Below are 16,752 nucleotides of genomic sequence, written 5' to 3' on the forward strand. Positions count from 1 at the left end.
GACACAATACTTAATTGTTCTTAAAAATTATCAGGTGGACATATTTTCCATGGTTATTTCATCCCTAAGCCATTTTGGTAGGCTAACAACCAAGCACAGCAATGAGCCACCCATTTAACTGTGCACTAGGGTAGCAGGATCACTTCTTAAGTTAACAAAACCTTTAATTTTTATTTATTTTTGTAACCCTTGGGGTTTCTTTTCCCTGGACGGCTCTGGAACACGTGCTGGACAGGCTGTCATTACTTGCATTATTAGCTCTGATAAGCACACAGCTCTAGGTGGTATAGCTGCAGGCTAAGGTACCGGGCTGGGTACAGATGGACCCCTGTGCTCATGCAGAGCACTATTGAATGTATAGGGGCTCCCCATAGGGACACATGTGAACCCAGCCTGACCAAGCCAATTGTAAAGGCCCATACTTGTGGAATAGCTTTATTTCCTATACTACCGATGCATTTATCACGATTTCCTAAAGACAGAAAGAAACAAAGGTCTACTAATAGGAGTTTCGAAAACATAAACTTAGCATAAAGCAGAAAAATCCTATATTGAGAGAAAGTTAAATGAGTAAACAACTCCATTTCATGCATGTGTGTGCACTCCACAGCACACAAACCAAGTCGCAGGAGCTTTGATTACTTAATTACACAGCTTATGTTCATAGCTTATAATTGTTTACAGCATAAAAAGCATAGCCTATTTACTCTGATTAACACCTATCCCTGTGTACTAACAAGACAAATTTATTCCAGGAATAATCTCACAATAGATTTATGAGATGATAAATCTACTGATAACAAAACTGCTTAAGCTTCATTTCCCATGGTTTGGTCTCTCCCCTCCATCCAGATAAAAAGGTGTACAACAAAACAACTGAAGCTATGCTACCACCTTTTTATTTTAATACAGGTATCAATGTGGGGTTTTGCTTGCCTATTTGATAAAGAAAAATTGTTTCAGAAATACTCAGTTTCCACTTCTAATTTTCACACAATTTGATCAAAGCTGGCTTACAGGTGACAGAGGAATGACAGGAGATAGATGTATCCATGAACCTTATTTTCCTAAAGATATACAACTAAACTCTATACAGGAGAAAGAAGAAATTATAGTTTTGCCTAACATCACAGAAAGAGAAAAACTGGAACATTTGGCTTTAAAATTTATAGAAAGAAAAAGATGGAGAAGCTTCAAGGTAATGGTCCACAACTCACAGCTCAAGAACCTACATTGCAAGCAACATTGGTTGCTGCCACAGAAAATGAAGATGCTGAAACCAAAGTCATGTTACAAGTCACGTTACACAGAGAAAGTTCAGAGGATAATAACACATACACATTGTTTGGTTAACCTCAAACAATATTATACAAATAGCAAGCTCTCAAAATACTTTTAATCGACATCTTCTTTCAAATGACCCACATTCCTGCAACTGCTTTTCATCTTCAGTTTTCTTCCCCAAAAGGTATAGAGTTCAAAGTAAAAATGATTCAGCTTTTCTTCAAATGAAAAAAAAAGGTCTGTTAAGTCCTTCTGGGAGCACTGGAAGGCACCTGTTACATGATGACCTTTCCTTTTGCAGATATTACTGTAACACTACTTTTTCATATTTTTTGGAGAACCTCTAAAAGCAGCTGCTTAAAAATACACTTGTTCACTTTACCCGGACTTTACTCTAAACCTAGTGATAAAAACTTCAGAAACTTCCTTTGAAGTTTCTTAAATAATAGCAAAATACAAATACATGCCATTGGGGAAACAATTGTTCTTCCTGCCATGGTAAAAGTCACTGAAATAATTCAGGGAAAACAATATGGCAACAAACTAAAATGCACTCCTTTGTCAGTAAATAGTGTTGGAAGAGCACAGAAGACACTGCTGAATACTTGAAGAAACAAGTGTGAAAACAAACGGTGTGGAAGGTTTGCTATACAGCTGAGTGAAAGTACAGAAGTTTCTAACTTCTCTCACCTTGTGGTATTTGCATTTCAACAGCATTTCAACAATGAAATGCACAAAGACCTTTTTTTTTTTTGTGAGCCACTGAAGGAAAGATGTACTGGAGAAGATCTATTCTCAACAAGAAGTTTCCTGAATAAAAAACAATGTATTATAGAAAAACTGTGCAAATGTAGCCACTGATGGAGCAGCTGCTTTGACTGGAATAAAAAAGGGATTCCAGACCCAGGCTACAGAGAGCACTGCACACGAAACTTCCTCACTGCATCCCTCAGGGGTGAGCTATTGCAGCAAAGTGGTTGGAGTCAGGAGTGCACAAAATGCTACAGGATGACATCAATGTTAGAACTCGACAAAAACAAGCCCTTCAAACAGTGGCACCTTTATCAGAGTTTGTAATGAGGTGGGGAGGGACCATGAAAATCGCTGGCACCACACAGAGGTTTTCTGGATAACTCGTGGCAAAGTGCTTAAAAGAGTTGTCTTTTCTAAAAAAATGTGTCAGGTTTGACAAGTACTCCAAATTCACTGACCTTTTTGGTGATGACAAGTGGCTGTCAGCAGTTTGCTACCTAGCAGGAATTCCCAAAAACTAAACATTCAACATGCCCCTTCAAGGTGAAGGTGTCATTTTAACAATGAGTAAGAAAGTAACTCCTTTGCAAAAGAAACTTGTGCTTTGGAGAAAGCATCTTGAAAACAGGTATTTGGATATGTTCACCTAATGATCTAATTTTTGGTTTGGCTTTGTTGGTGAACAAAACATGTGTCACCTATGAAAACCTCCTATATATGTGCACTTTAAAAGGATATAAACAGAACTCTCTGACCTGTTAAAAATCGTCCCAAGGAGAGTTTTAGGTTGAAAACGCTGACATGCAACACCTTCTCATTAGCTTGGAAGAACAACTGATTGACATCAGGTGAAAGGATCATTTATTAGCCCAATTTCAAGCAAAACCTTTGCAAAACTTCTGGATAGGACTGAAAAATGAGTATTTTTCAAAATACTTTTACATTTTCAAAAAGTAAAATTTGGTAAGTGCAAGCAAGTATGTACTTCTTCCATGGGGATCTATGCATCTCTGCAAGACATATTTTTCAGGCATGACACCCATTAAGATCAAGTACTGAAATAAACTGAACTTACAACCAGACATTCAAATTCCAATGTAACAGTGTTAAAGATTTTAAAAAATTATGATGCATGTTCAGTCATATAGATCTCAACAAGAAGTACTGTTATTAACAGTAATCCTTTTAGATTGATAAATAGCTTAAAAATATTTTAAAGTACTGTTTATTTCATTTTTATCTCATCCTTTTTTAACTTCTATTTTTATGTTTTATAATGTCCATAACATACAAGTACAGTGATACATTTACATAATTTATAAATGAATATATTGGGATTGTGCAGTCAGAAATTTCTTTACCGAAGGGGTGCATGAACAAAAGGAGTTTAGAGAGCACAGATCTGGATGACTGGATGCAAATGCCCTCTACTGAAAGCCAACATTTGTACAGAGTAAATCTGTGGCTTTTCATCCATTCTTACATCCCTCTTATAGCAGCATTCTTGGCTAACCTGTATGTAAGTAGCTCTCAGCAGAGGTAGTGATACCACTTTAAAGAGTTATTGTCCAGTACTCCTCAACAGAAAATAAAAACAGAAGTGCACTGCATCACCCTGTTTCAACATTTGTCTAGTAACATGTGTGTGTTCGTGTGCACAGACCATCTCAGTGCTGGGGCAGGGAAAGGATGCAGTCAGTTGGGGATATTTAAACAAATTTATTATAATGAGAGATGCCTTAACTGAAGGTTTACATGAGGCGATTTAATTTATGTAAGTATTAAATAATACACACAGAAACACAATAACTCTTGCACTGCTCTGCACCACATAGTCCAGACTGAGATGTGAAAACTTTTGTATTAATCATACCAAATTCTACAGCCCTTGAGAACAAGTCATTTTGGAAAATAGTCCACATCACCAAGCAGCCAAAGCCAACACAGCAGATTTATATGCTTCAATACTGGTTTCACAGTGAACTGATAAGATGCAGATCACACATACTAATTCTCTGACTACATGATTTCAAAAACAAGGATTATATTCAGGGCACAAAAGTGAGTACATCTGATCTCCTAATGAATATTTGACTCTTACCTTGCACCTTATCTGAACACAGCTCCTTGGCTCGATCCCTCATTATTTGTGGTATCAAAACATCTTTTTCTACATGTCTCAGCTTTGAATTTTCTGCAACAGTGAAAAAAAGATATTTTTGAAAAAAAAATTTATCTATCCCTCAGAAAAAGTCAATCTAAAGAAATAACATGGCATTGTTTATATAACATACACAAGTACACTAAAATTGTCACAAACAGCCGCAGAAAGTACCACGGAAGGACCACACAGATCAAAAGGATGAAAAGTTAAAAATTTGCTCCAATACAAATATGAGCATTATCCTGAGTATTTCTACTCTGTTTAATGTGTATAATGAACCAAAAGTAAAGGAGCAAATTCTGGCAGCACATTTGAATTTCTGCTTTACTAAATAAAACATCTGCATACAGACAGCACAGCAGTTAAATACTTTTATTTCAGGATAGTAGTATTTTTATACAAACATGATCTGTATGTAGTCTTTTATTCACTGACACAAAGCTGAAAAACATAGCACATACTAGAGCACAACCTAGAATTTGTATGGCTACGTGGAAGACTTCAGTTCTTCAGACAAAAACTAAGTCTCTTCAATGGAGGATCTAGGAGCTATTTTACTGAGCAATCCAATTTAAAAAGAAGAAATGCTGCTGCCTGATTCCTGTACTTAAAAGTACAGTTGCAGTTTGCTTTCGGTTGTCTCCAGAATTCTCTTGAGTACAGCTAGTGATTTAGAATAAACAACACAGACCATCAGGAAAAAAAGCTACTATTTTTCCAAATCTACTTTCCTCAAAATGATGAGAATTTATCAAGAACAGATTTTTACTTCTTAGCTTCTGAGTTTAAAACCCTTTAAAGGACATTTGCTCAGAACACTGTATAGTCCTATGCATTTACACAAATACCTGGTTTTCATCTTCAAGCACACTATTTCTTGATCCTTTGATGTTGATATTACATTTCAGAATAGCATCAGTTGGGATGCTCACACTATGAAAACTCTACTGTCAGATACCGTCAGTTATTTTGGGTTACAATAATTTCATTTTAAAATCAGGTATTAAAAAAAAGATGAAGAAAAGGTAAATGTGCAATGTATTGAAATGAAGGAAAGAAGCAGGTTTTAAGTTACCTACAGCTTTCAAACATTGTATTTTTCAGAGCATTTTTGGTTACTTCTCCATAAAAAAACCAACTGGAACTAACATTAGTCATTCTTAAATCATCTTTTAAAGTTTGCTAATGCTAAGAGATTACATTATGAGATTACACAGTACTGCATATGTGTATTACTAGTGGAATCTGTCAACAAAACAGAGGATTACAATGAGCAATATACAGAATCTGAATTAAAGACATTTCTCCTCAAAATATCTTTCTTAACATTTCTAGCACAGAAAAGGTCTATTTTGTACATACAACAAAAACACTAAAAACAAATAGCTCATGACTTAGATTTGCTTCCATGCTCTGATTTTCATGAGATACAATAATTACAAATATCCTTCATTTTAACTTTCTGCAGCGTATCAGTGCAATTATTGTACCAAACACTTGGTACAGTACATAGGCTACAGACAACACAAAGCTGTCAGAAAACTTCCAAGCATGTTTTGTAAACAGGAGAAATCAGTTCAGCTGAATGACATGGCAGGAACTGGCACCACCGGTCTACATGGCTCAGCTCTACTCACTCCAGTCAAAGCAAGCTGGCACTGCAGCCTTCCTGCCCTCTCCCCATCCCTATGATGCTGTTTTCCCTCTGCCCACACAAAGAGGCTCAGCAGCCTGTAGTGAATGAAAGAGGAAGTTAATTTCATTTAAAGGTAAATAAATTTCCTGGTAGGCAATTTTTCAGCTAGATAAATTCTCTGATCTAGTTCACTATATAACTGAACTGTCATGAGTACCAGTGGCCCAAATTACACCCTGAATTTCTGCTCCCCATGCTTTCTTTTCTAAATGTAACTTGGCTATATTGCTGCTTGGAGTACACAGAATCATGTACAAATGCAAACACAGCTAAAAGCAAGTGGGTTGCTACCTGTCACCAAACAGGCAGTTTTACCAGTTCCCCATTGCCCTCACTCATCCCCATCACATCATCATTATTATGCACCTAACAGGCAGAGACTAAGCAGGTCAAAACGGAAAACTAACTCAAATACTTGTAAAAAAGTGCTTCTCAGTACTTTGGAGTAATTAGATCTACTTATCTACTTCCCCTAATTAGCATCATAGAATATCCTGAGTTGGAAGGGACCCACAAGGATCATCAAGTCTGACCTGCACAGGTCTGCACAGGTTCCACTTTTATACCATAGCATACATGGAAATGTAGCAGAGAGGAAAGAAGTCTTTAGGGCCTGGGAAGAGCAGCTGGGCTTCCCCCACTAGCAAAGCTGGCTGGAAGCATCCACGATTTTCACAATGACAAAGCACAGGGCTCCTGTGCAACGATCAGCTATCCCTCTACTGACACAGAGAGGTGGGTAGGAGTGCAACTAAAGGCTGGAGGGGAAACAGGACACAAGGCCATCTGGAAAAAAAAACAAGCAAGCAAGCAAGCAAAGAAAAGGAAACTCCAAAAGAGTAGACCTCCCTGATAGCCCAGAACAGTCAGAAAGGATTTTCAGGTTTTGTCTTAGCTTACACACCCAATTTTCTGTTTGATTATTCAAAAGAAAAGGGGCGTAAGACTGATAGCAAGGAGTGTGTTACTGGTGTTAACACCAGCTCAACCAGAACCATGACAGAATTGTGCTCCAGGCAAACTCCTTCTTTTTAGTCCCCTGTTGTCAAGTCTATAGAGGCTGAAAATGCAGGAAGGAGAGGGCACATCAGGACACTGGGCAGCATCCAGTAGGAAGAATGAAAAGAGAGCTACAACAGTAATTCAAAGGTAATTATTCAACAGTATAAAGAAAATGACAGTAAAGACTGTTTATAAACTCATCTGCAGTTTTTAGAAGAATCGCTGTTGGGAAGTATCAGTTTTAATTTTTTTTTAAATTTTACAAATGTTTGTATTCACAGGATTTTGCTTTTGTATCTTTAATTAGAAAATATTAAGTGCTTAATAATGGTTGGACTTGATGGTGTTAAACCTAACCTGACTCTATGAAAAGCCCAAGCAATTTTAATTACCTTATACTGTCTAAGTTTCAGGCTCTGGGTGCAACTACCTCTCCAAATAGCTCAAATGCAGATGTTCAATTTGGGCAGTACTGTATTTTCTTGTGAGTTTCAACTGGAACATCTTAAGTATTTGAATATTCTTCCTTGATTCTAAACTCTACATTGCATTACAATTACAGTGTTTTTCCTTCAAAGACCATCAATTCCTTTTGTCCTTTTTCAACTATATTACAGTTTCCAGAAAAAGTACTTTTTTCCCCTTTTGAACGTTCACTACTCTGCACTAAGAAAGGTGATTCGTACCCTAATACCGGATTTGCTGCAGACTAGTCCCTACAGAAAAATCTGCATTTCAACAGTCTTACTCCTGTTTTATTTCATCTTGAAAACATTATTCCCAGACAGGTAAGAAATATCTTTTCCTACAGTTTGCCTTCTGCATTTGAAAGCTGATACCTTTGGTTCCCACCCACATCCTTCACTCACTTTTCCTGGTCTTCTTGGTAGGCTGTTTGAAGAGACCATGGCCTTTCACCACAAAGTGAACCAACAAGAGCATGTTACCCCTCAGCTTCCAGAGGGCCAGACAAATGTTAGCAGCAGCTTTTTCTTCTCCCTCTGTCAGCACAAACTTGGGCATGTTTGTCAGATCAATTTAATACTCTGAGATTTTACCCTTATCTTACTTACTGACAAAATTTCCAAGTACCATCAAACATTACGAGAGACGGATGAACACAGCTAATCAAGTAAAGGTTACAAAACACAGACTAAATGCTATTAATACTAAAAACTATGTATTTTGTAAAAACATACATAGACGTTAGCCAGAATAAAAACCAAATGCAGGCTTCCAGGGGTTACAGCTAAGTCACTAGCTCCTTGAAAATGTGACTAAGTCTACAGGCAAGGAATCTGTGTGACAGAACTACTGAATGTTTCCTAAAGACTGATCAGCAGATTCCAGAATGCTCCTCCTGGGGACAAGGAACAGAGAAGATGATAAAGAACAGTTAAAGAAGTTACAAGCTTGCAGGGGGAAAAAAAAAAAAAAAGACAAAAGTGGAGAAAACAACAGAAAAGGGAATAGCTTTGTAAAAGAGAAATGGTTTTCCATAAAACCTCAGCCCAGTGCAAAGAATTAAAGAGAGAGTTTACTAAACTGGGAAATATCCCTCTTCACCAAATCACTAAGAAACATTTAAGACTTTTTTATTTTTTAACAAATAAAATCTGTGGGTTTTGGCAAATCTCAGTGCTTGTGGTTCTCTTGTTGCATACAATATGTAGGGCACAACACTACAGTTGTAATAATAGCCTTCTGTGGTTGATCAAAATCCTCAGCTGCAAAAGCTCTGCCATGGAAGGCCAAGGACCACAGCTGGTCTGTTTAACACTTTTCGTTATTTTTGTAAAAATGACCAAACACCAAAAAACTAATACACATTAATAGGAACAAGAACATCTCAACCACAAGAACACATCAATTTCATTCTGTATGGAAGCTGGGAAAACAGATGACAAATGCTTTCCTGACTTTCTAGCCTCTGACCAAAAGACCCAGCATGGCCTGGAGAACAACACGAGCACAGTGTAGACCTGTGCTGCAGGCAGCAGATCTTTAACCTTTAAGGGGAAGAGCAGAATGAAATACAAAGCTGCTTTACAGTCCTAATAACAAAAGGGACTGTAGCAGCTTCTCATATTAATTAGAAGACTATTATTACAAGAGGAGGATACCAAGACAAAAGCTTTTCTAGAAGACTGTCCTGAGAGAAAGTCATATCATCTCCCCACTTCATTCAACACAGCTAACTGACTTACTCATCTTTTACTACATCCTGCTGGTATTTACAGTTCTGCTTTCACCTCTTTCCTGACTTCAGGTAGCAGGGACACAGATTACTCAGAAAAGTTGAAATCTACTCTACTCAGATACTTAAAGAAGCTTCATACTTTCTGCACCCAAGAGGAACTGAGACAAACAATTCCAGTAACAGTCTTTGAAACGTGCATTTCTAGTTATATGACCTGTAATTTGGATTTTCTTGGGATTTTTATTTATTCATGTTCAAAAAATGCTCAAAATAGTACTTTAAATACTATTGCTTTTTCATTAAGAATCGCAGTATATATGAAGAATAGAGAAAGTTTTGACAACTTTACATCATTTTAATTAGCAACTGGTTACCACCTAATTTTTTTCTTGAAATCCCACTTCTGTCAACTTTTAAACATCACTTATGTTATTTGCAAAAATGCTGTAGAAAGTTCAATCAAGGTTCAAGAATCCAAGTTAAAATACAATACTCCTCAAAACACATAAATTTTAAAAACAATCACTTTCATTATTTTGAGAGCTTGGTTGAGAAATGTGGAGCCATAAAGGGGACCTTCTTTTTTAATACATCTTACTATTTTTTTCCTACCAGCTGCCATCAAAGGCAAGCAGTTGTGAGTAGACAGATTTCTAAGATGCTTTTCTTTTTTAAGCTAAGAAATAAAACTTGGAAAAGTATCAATGAGAACTTCAGCACTAGAAAGAGTAGAGTTACTAAAGTGAAAAGGGAAGAAAACCAAGGAGATACAGGCAGAATTACCATTCTTTAACCTACATCACATTTAAAGAAAATCTCCACTGTAAAGAAGCTGTTTTCCTGGAAAGGAAGGCCTTATTTTCATCTATGATGAGTCTACTAAAACTTGAATTTAACAGCCATTCTGTCACTTTTTCCATATGCAGACCTATAGTATACACAACACTTGAGATGGTTTGGAGAATGAATAACAAGTTTATAACTAAGTTGCAAAATTGAATTAATTTAGAAGATTCAGTTATTCTTCATATCACTTGGTAAAAATTGTTTTTGTGAGGTAAATACTCCATTTCATTACAAAGTTTTGCTTTAAAACACTTGCCTATGAGCTAGTTATAAAAATACACTGGAAAAGTAAACTTTCCTTAAGAACAGAGGGAGCAGCACAGCATCCACTACCTGCTTATTGTCAAATGTTCCTTTCATCAATCAGCCTATTGATTCTAGACATTATATTCTTTTTACAAAAAAATCAAATCTATTTTATTGCACCTATAACAGTGTTTTGAATAAGCAAATATAATTAGAGCTTAGTACTCCTCCAGGAGAAGAACGCATTCAACTCAAATTTTTCATCTCCATTATTCTGCCTAGCTTATTCCCTTGTATTAAATAAAAATTACCATTCTTAGGTTAATTCATGTGAATCATTTATGCATATGTGCATCATAAAAACTTATCTAAAAAGTCTGTATCATTGAATATATTATCTACTACTCAAAACCTCTATTTGAAAACACTAAGTCACACATCAGAACAAGTTCATTTAGAAAAAGACCCATTAAAGTCATGGGAGTAAAAAACCACTTATCTTTCTAAAATCTTAGTGTCTTTTCTTACAATTGTAATTTGATGTATCAAGGTAATTAATACTTTAAGTATCCAATCTTGTAGCCTTTGGGAGGGCTTCTGTGCCTTTACCGACAAGGAATTCATGGGGTCAAAGCGACAGAATAATTTCAGCATCCTGCTTTGTAAACCTCGGTCCTTAAAACCCCTGCAGGATCCTGTTAGAGGTAGAGGATTTTATCAGTCAAAAACATCCAGTGTGAACTGACAGATGATGGACCAGGACCAAACAAACACCTTTATACATATGTGAAATGCTACAGAGTTTGGTGATCTCGTTTGCACATTGGTGTTTGCATATGAACTAGTCTTAAGTAGTGACTTTCTACTGAGGTTTTAAAGTAGAGAAGGACAATATGAAATGACAGAAGTGTTATAATCCAAGTGAAACTAGATCTGTGATACCCTGAAACCCTGATTTAAAAGCAAAAGAAACTTATCAATGCAGTTTTTCTATGCAGTATCCTTTTTTTTCTTCTTTAAATGTATATTAATAAATTTATTTGTATTTAAAAAGTTCCAGATTTTGAGATCTTTCTAATACTGACATCATTTTAAATTAAGATGGAGAACAGGGATGACAACATCACGGAAGATTTCCAAAGCTTTAACTTCTCACCATTCTATCATCACCTCAAAGTCAATTTTCACCTTTTTCACTGGCTGAATTTGTTATCTTACATTTTGCTTTGGGGCTCATGTTCCTGCAATATGGCACTACTGGATTACAAGAATGCTGTTTGCTAAAAGTGAACAATGGCTGTACTACAGCAAGTCTGTAATACCTAGAAAGAAAAGGAAAAGCAGACCCGACAAAGGACACTTTCTTGTTAATTACATGCAGATTGCAAATGCTCATACATCTAGTGAGTTATAAGTAAAGCCAAGCCAACACAAGGAGATATTTTTACACTGCTGATCACACAGCAAATCCAGTTACAGGGACTGAAAATTAATTACAGATTAGGACTTAATATTTACTACTGGAAATAATGCAGCTGCGTTAACACGAAGACTGTACCATTGTTCAACTATGACAGACCTGCCAGTTAGGAAAACTTAGGTTGTGAGCTACATATAAAGGGAACATCTCAGCCCACCTCAAATCCCATCTGACAACAGATGAGAATTCCAGCAAAATGCAAAAAACACAGAATGAGTTTTAATGCTATAGACTGACCAAGGATTAAACTAGCAGAGCCAGCCCTAATTCCACCACTATAAAGCTTCTGAGTGCCTCACTTGGTAACTGACACAAAATCCTCAACACAGCTTTCTGTCACTTAAACAAAAAACCATGCAGCAGGATTTCAGCAGCCAAATACACATTCCGGGTTTTTTTCTGAGATGCCAAAATGTACTAACAGCACAGGCACAATTCAATTCCTACATATAGGATAGGGTTGCACTGTTTTTAAAAAGTCAAGCCCACACGTTTGAGCACCTCTTGTCTGAAACCACTCCCAAGTGTACAACCCCTGTTTCTTCCTCTACACCCTTTCTAACTAACAGTGAATGGCGTCCAATTTATTGCTTACTCCCACTTGGAGTGAGAAACAGAGAAAGGTCCTGAAAAGAAACACAAACTGTATAAATTGTATAAAGCAAACAGCTCACATAAAATAGAGCTACGCAGTGACATAAAAAACCGTGCAATAATTTGCATCAGAAAAAAGACAAGAGCTTAAGAGGTAAATCCGACATAGAAAAAGCAAAGTACCCAATATCTGGACGAAGAAGGGATGCAGGAAAATCTAACAACCAACAAATCCCCCAGTTATAACAAGAGGAGATGTTAACCACCTAAGATTTGCCACCCATGCCCAATACAATTAATCAGCTCCTCCAGCACTACACAGTCCTCCTTACTAATTTTCAGAACTGTGTGACAAGGTGCAATGAAAACCAATGTAAATCACAAAAGTTTCATTATAGAAAAAAATCTGCCCAAACTCCTTGAGAGCTTGAATATTTAGCTCTTTAGCCACTCCTTTCAAGATAAAGCTTACACCTTTCATTCCAAATAAAGAATACTACACACAAATAAAGAGCAAGGCTTATGAATAACAGGACCAAATACCATTCCTCCTGCATTATTTAAAACACTTCTTCAACTGGAAGTAAGGATTAAGAGACAAAAAAAACACAACACCTACCTTTGACTTCTGCAGCTACGTAGTTAATGAACAATCAGTATACATAATACAAATGAATGAAGATCTTGAAACCAACATCAGGAACATGATCAAAACACATCAGTGTTTTCTTAAGTTACAGCATGAGGTGACAAGACTAAAAGCCTTTCTGTTACACTAACACAAGGCTTGCAGATGTTATTCTGGCAACTTACGCTATTAATCACAAAACTTATCTAAAAGAAGTTTAATTAAAAGTCGAAAAAGAACAGCTGAAAAGCAACTTTTCCTTTTATTTCTGTATTTTTGCTCTTTAAATTCAACACTGTGTTATCTCTCATTATTTTATCCTTTCTATCTTTTGAAGCTATAATTTCATTCTTTTCAGTGTATTCTTCTAGCTCTAGTTTTACTGCCCTTGCCACTTTGAAACAAGTCACATCCATTCTGCAAGCCAAATTTTCTCCTTCCACTGGTAAAACTGCTGTTGTATTTAACAACCTAGTCTTCCACATGACATGAAGAAATAGACATACGAAGTTGTTGGAACTAAGTAGCTTAGGAAAAATATTAAATCAGTCTTCAGCCCCTCTGCTTTTAGGCCTTATGTCAAGGATAGGTACCAAAACCTGTACTGTCTATCTCAGCTATTGTCAATGACTCCACTTTCACTTCACACATCTGTGAATCTTCAGCTAGGGATCCAGACATCACCACCTGAAAATGACAGCTATAACCAAGTGCACATTAAAAAGAAAATGAGCTTTCTCATAACACATGGCCTCTACTACTAAAAACACCACCCTACGTAGAGTTGGAAGTGGTGCATACAAAAATCAAATTCGATGCTGGGCTGAAGCACATTCATTTTGGAGAAGGATAAAACAAAATAATGTAATGTTTTCCTAATCTGGGAGGAGCTGTTGACTCCCTCAAAGGCAGAGAGACCCTCCAGGAAGACCTAGACAAATTAAGGGCTGGACAGTCACCAACTATGTGAAGTTTAACACAATTTAGCACCTGGGACGGAGTAATTCTGGATGGACAGACAGACTGGGGAACAAGCATCTGGAAAGCAACGCTGAGGAAAGAGACCTGAGGGTCCTGGTCGATAGCAAGTTGAATATGAGTCAGCAGTGCCCTGGGAGACAGGAGGGCCAAGCGTGTCCTGGGGTGCATCAGGCACCCAGGCAAGGGAGGGGATTGTCCCAGTCTTCTCTGCACTGGGGGGACCTCACCATGAGTCCTGTCTGTTTGGGGCAGCACAAGACAAGAAGCATATAAAACTTTTGGAGAGCATGAAAAGGAGGGCTACAAAGTTGGTGAGGGGCCTAGAGGAGAGGAAGGGCCTAGAGCCACTCAAGGAGCAGCTGAGGTCACTTGGTCTGCTCAGCCTGGAGACTGAAGGGAGACCTCATTGCAGTCTACAGCTTTCTCACAAAGTGAAGAGAAGAAAACACTGATCTCTTCTCCCTGGTGACCAGTGACATGCTGAGGGAATGGCATTAAGCTGAGTTAGGGGAGGTTTTAAGTTGGATATTAGGAAAAGGTTTTTCACCCAGATGGTGGCTGGGCACTGGAACAGGCTCTCCAGGGAAGTTCTCATGACACCAAGCCTGACAGAGTTCAAGAAACATTTGGACAACACTCTCAGGCACGTGGTGTGATTCTTGGAGAAGTCCTGTGCAGGGCCAGGAACTGGACTTGATGATCCTTGTGGGTCTATTCCAACTCAAGATAATCTATGATTTTATGAATATAACATTTTGTGAACATATTTATCTACCAATTTATTTACTGGATATAAACACCTCACGACACAACCACAGTTTCTTCCCAAACTGTGGCTATCAAAAAACTCCTCACATACAAATCACAACACAATTCACAGGTTCTACAGTCTGAGTTTCAGAGGACTCCTTGATATTCACTCCCTACTGCCTGTCAAAGCCATGAGAATACTTGTGTTTCTTGTGACCGTAAAATGAAGTATCAGTCATGGCAACAATTTACAGAACTGTGATCCTCCTCCTTTTTTTCTCATATATGAGCCAAGAAACAGTTAAAAATGATGACATTAAAATCTACCACACCGGGGTATCTGGGTTAACACCTTACTAATACAAACAGGGCAGCTCACACCTCTTGCAGCTGTTGTTCCAGTTCCTCTGCTACCTCACTTAGACATCTCCACTTTTAGTTCATTCTGAGGTTTTCAACAGAGCTGTAACAGACAGAGACTGATGGGGAGTGGGGGGAGGGAAGCAAAAGATAGTGGATAACAAGGTAGCAGATTTAGACAGGTGTCAGTAAGCAATGCCACTGCTCAGCAGATGAATCTCAGTATTGGTGTCACATAGCAGGTAACCAAAATACACCTTCAGCAGTCCTACCACAGCTAACATACAACCACCATATGGTTTGGGAGGGACAGAAAATGTCACTATATACATAAATAGGGAAGCAGAACGCTGATGACTTCAGTGTTTGGTGCCATCCTTTTTGTTCTGCACTGAAATCACAACAGCTTGAATCACTGAGATTAGCTCAGTTGATTAGAACGTGCTGCTAATGACACCAAGGTTGGGGGTTTGATCCCATTATGGACCATTTACTTAAGAGTCAAACTCATTGATCCTTGTGGGTACCTTACAACTTAGAATATCCTCCAAATCTGTGAATTGGCTGATGTAATAATAACTGGGAAGCAGAATTACACTGTAGATGGACATCCACCACCTGAAATGCAGCAGTAAGTTTTATAACATTTTCTTAATTGAGTAACAGATCAATGCTTAGAGGATACAATCACTAAACCCGGAACTTGACTACTCTATGATCGCTTTGTTTGCAAGGCCGGGAGAGCCAGGTCCAGGCCAGGTTTCCATCAGAAACCGAGAGCCTGGCCTTGGCCAGCATTCTTCGGCTTTTGGAGAAGCAGCCACAGGCTGCAAGGACCGAGGTGCACGACCACTGCAGTTCACCAGCACCTACGGGAGTCTCAACATCTTGCGTTAGCTGAAGCAGGCCCACACCTCGCTGGGCTCGCTGTGACAGGGAAATGGCCTTTTAACACACCAGGCCGAGGGCAACTGCCTCGGGAACTCTGGGCACATGAGCGAACATTACATGGGCATAAAGGCCAGCGGCTTACATTCACTCCTGCGGACACATGTCTATAACTACTCGGACCAGATCTCGGTAGCACGAAGCCGAGGACCGCATAACCTAGGTGCTTTGCCTTTACGTTTGTTATACAGCCAGAGAAGCTACAGCAGGCACTCGCAGTCACCTGGACGCCCCAGAGCTGCCCGCGCCCCGCGTCCTGCCGCTGGAGGTCACGGCGGCGGCAGCAGGGCGACAAGGAGGGAAGGAGGGAGGTGGCAGCGAGAGCCCGCTGAGGGCGGCGGGGACGTCCCAGTCCGCCGGGAACCTCGCGGAGGACGGGCCGGAGCCCCTCAGGGCGACCTTTCCCAGCACCCGCCGGCGGTGCGCCGCAGCCCAGGCCACCGCCCGCTCCGGCGGGTGTGAGGGGCCAGCGGAAAGCGACGGGGGTTTCCCACAGGAAGCCCTAGCGAGGCGAGCGGCAGTGGGGAAGAGGAGGTCGGGGGGTGGAGGGGAGTATGTCTGGAGGGCGCTCCGCTGCCCCGCCGTCCTCCCTTCTTCCCTCCCTCTTTCCCTCCCTCCCCCTCGCTCGCCCGCCCGCCCGTCGACCGCCCCTACCTGCGGCGCCGGGGGGAGGCTCCATCTGCGGCCCCACGCACCGGCGGCAGCTGCGCACACCCTGCGCGGCCGCTTCCCCCGCCCTGCAGCGCAGGCGCGGCCCAACCCGCCCGCTCCTCCCGCTCCTCCCCGCATCGGGCGGAGACCGGAGGCGGGAGCGCTGAGG

At 39.5% G+C, this 16,752-nt stretch overlaps 1 protein-coding gene across 3 annotated transcripts in view; it reads right to left on the minus strand.

Moving 5' to 3' along the window:
* CMC1 (C-X9-C motif containing 1) overlaps nucleotides 1-16,669 on the minus strand; it is a 45,943-nt gene extending 29,274 nt beyond the window's left edge. For all 3 annotated transcript variants that reach the window (XR_006018706.1, XR_006018705.1, XM_042044377.1), the window contains exons 1-2: nucleotides 16,587-16,669; nucleotides 4,139-4,231 (exon numbers count right to left, since the gene is read on the minus strand). Coding sequence is in view for 1 of the 3 variants with exons in the window: in XM_042044377.1 (XP_041900311.1) it covers nucleotides 4,139-4,231; nucleotides 16,587-16,611 (118 nt within the window). In the remaining 2 variants the exon portion in view is untranslated. The remainder of the gene's footprint in view (nucleotides 1-4,138; nucleotides 4,232-16,586) is intronic.
* Between the last annotated feature and the right edge of the window lie 83 nt (nucleotides 16,670-16,752).

This window comes from Corvus kubaryi, unplaced genomic scaffold (genome assembly GCF_017639235.1).
Source record: "Corvus kubaryi isolate FWS band 111438036 unplaced genomic scaffold, C.kubaryi_AGA036_p1.0 37398, whole genome shotgun sequence".
NCBI classification, from domain to species: domain Eukaryota; kingdom Metazoa; phylum Chordata; class Aves; order Passeriformes; family Corvidae; genus Corvus; species Corvus kubaryi.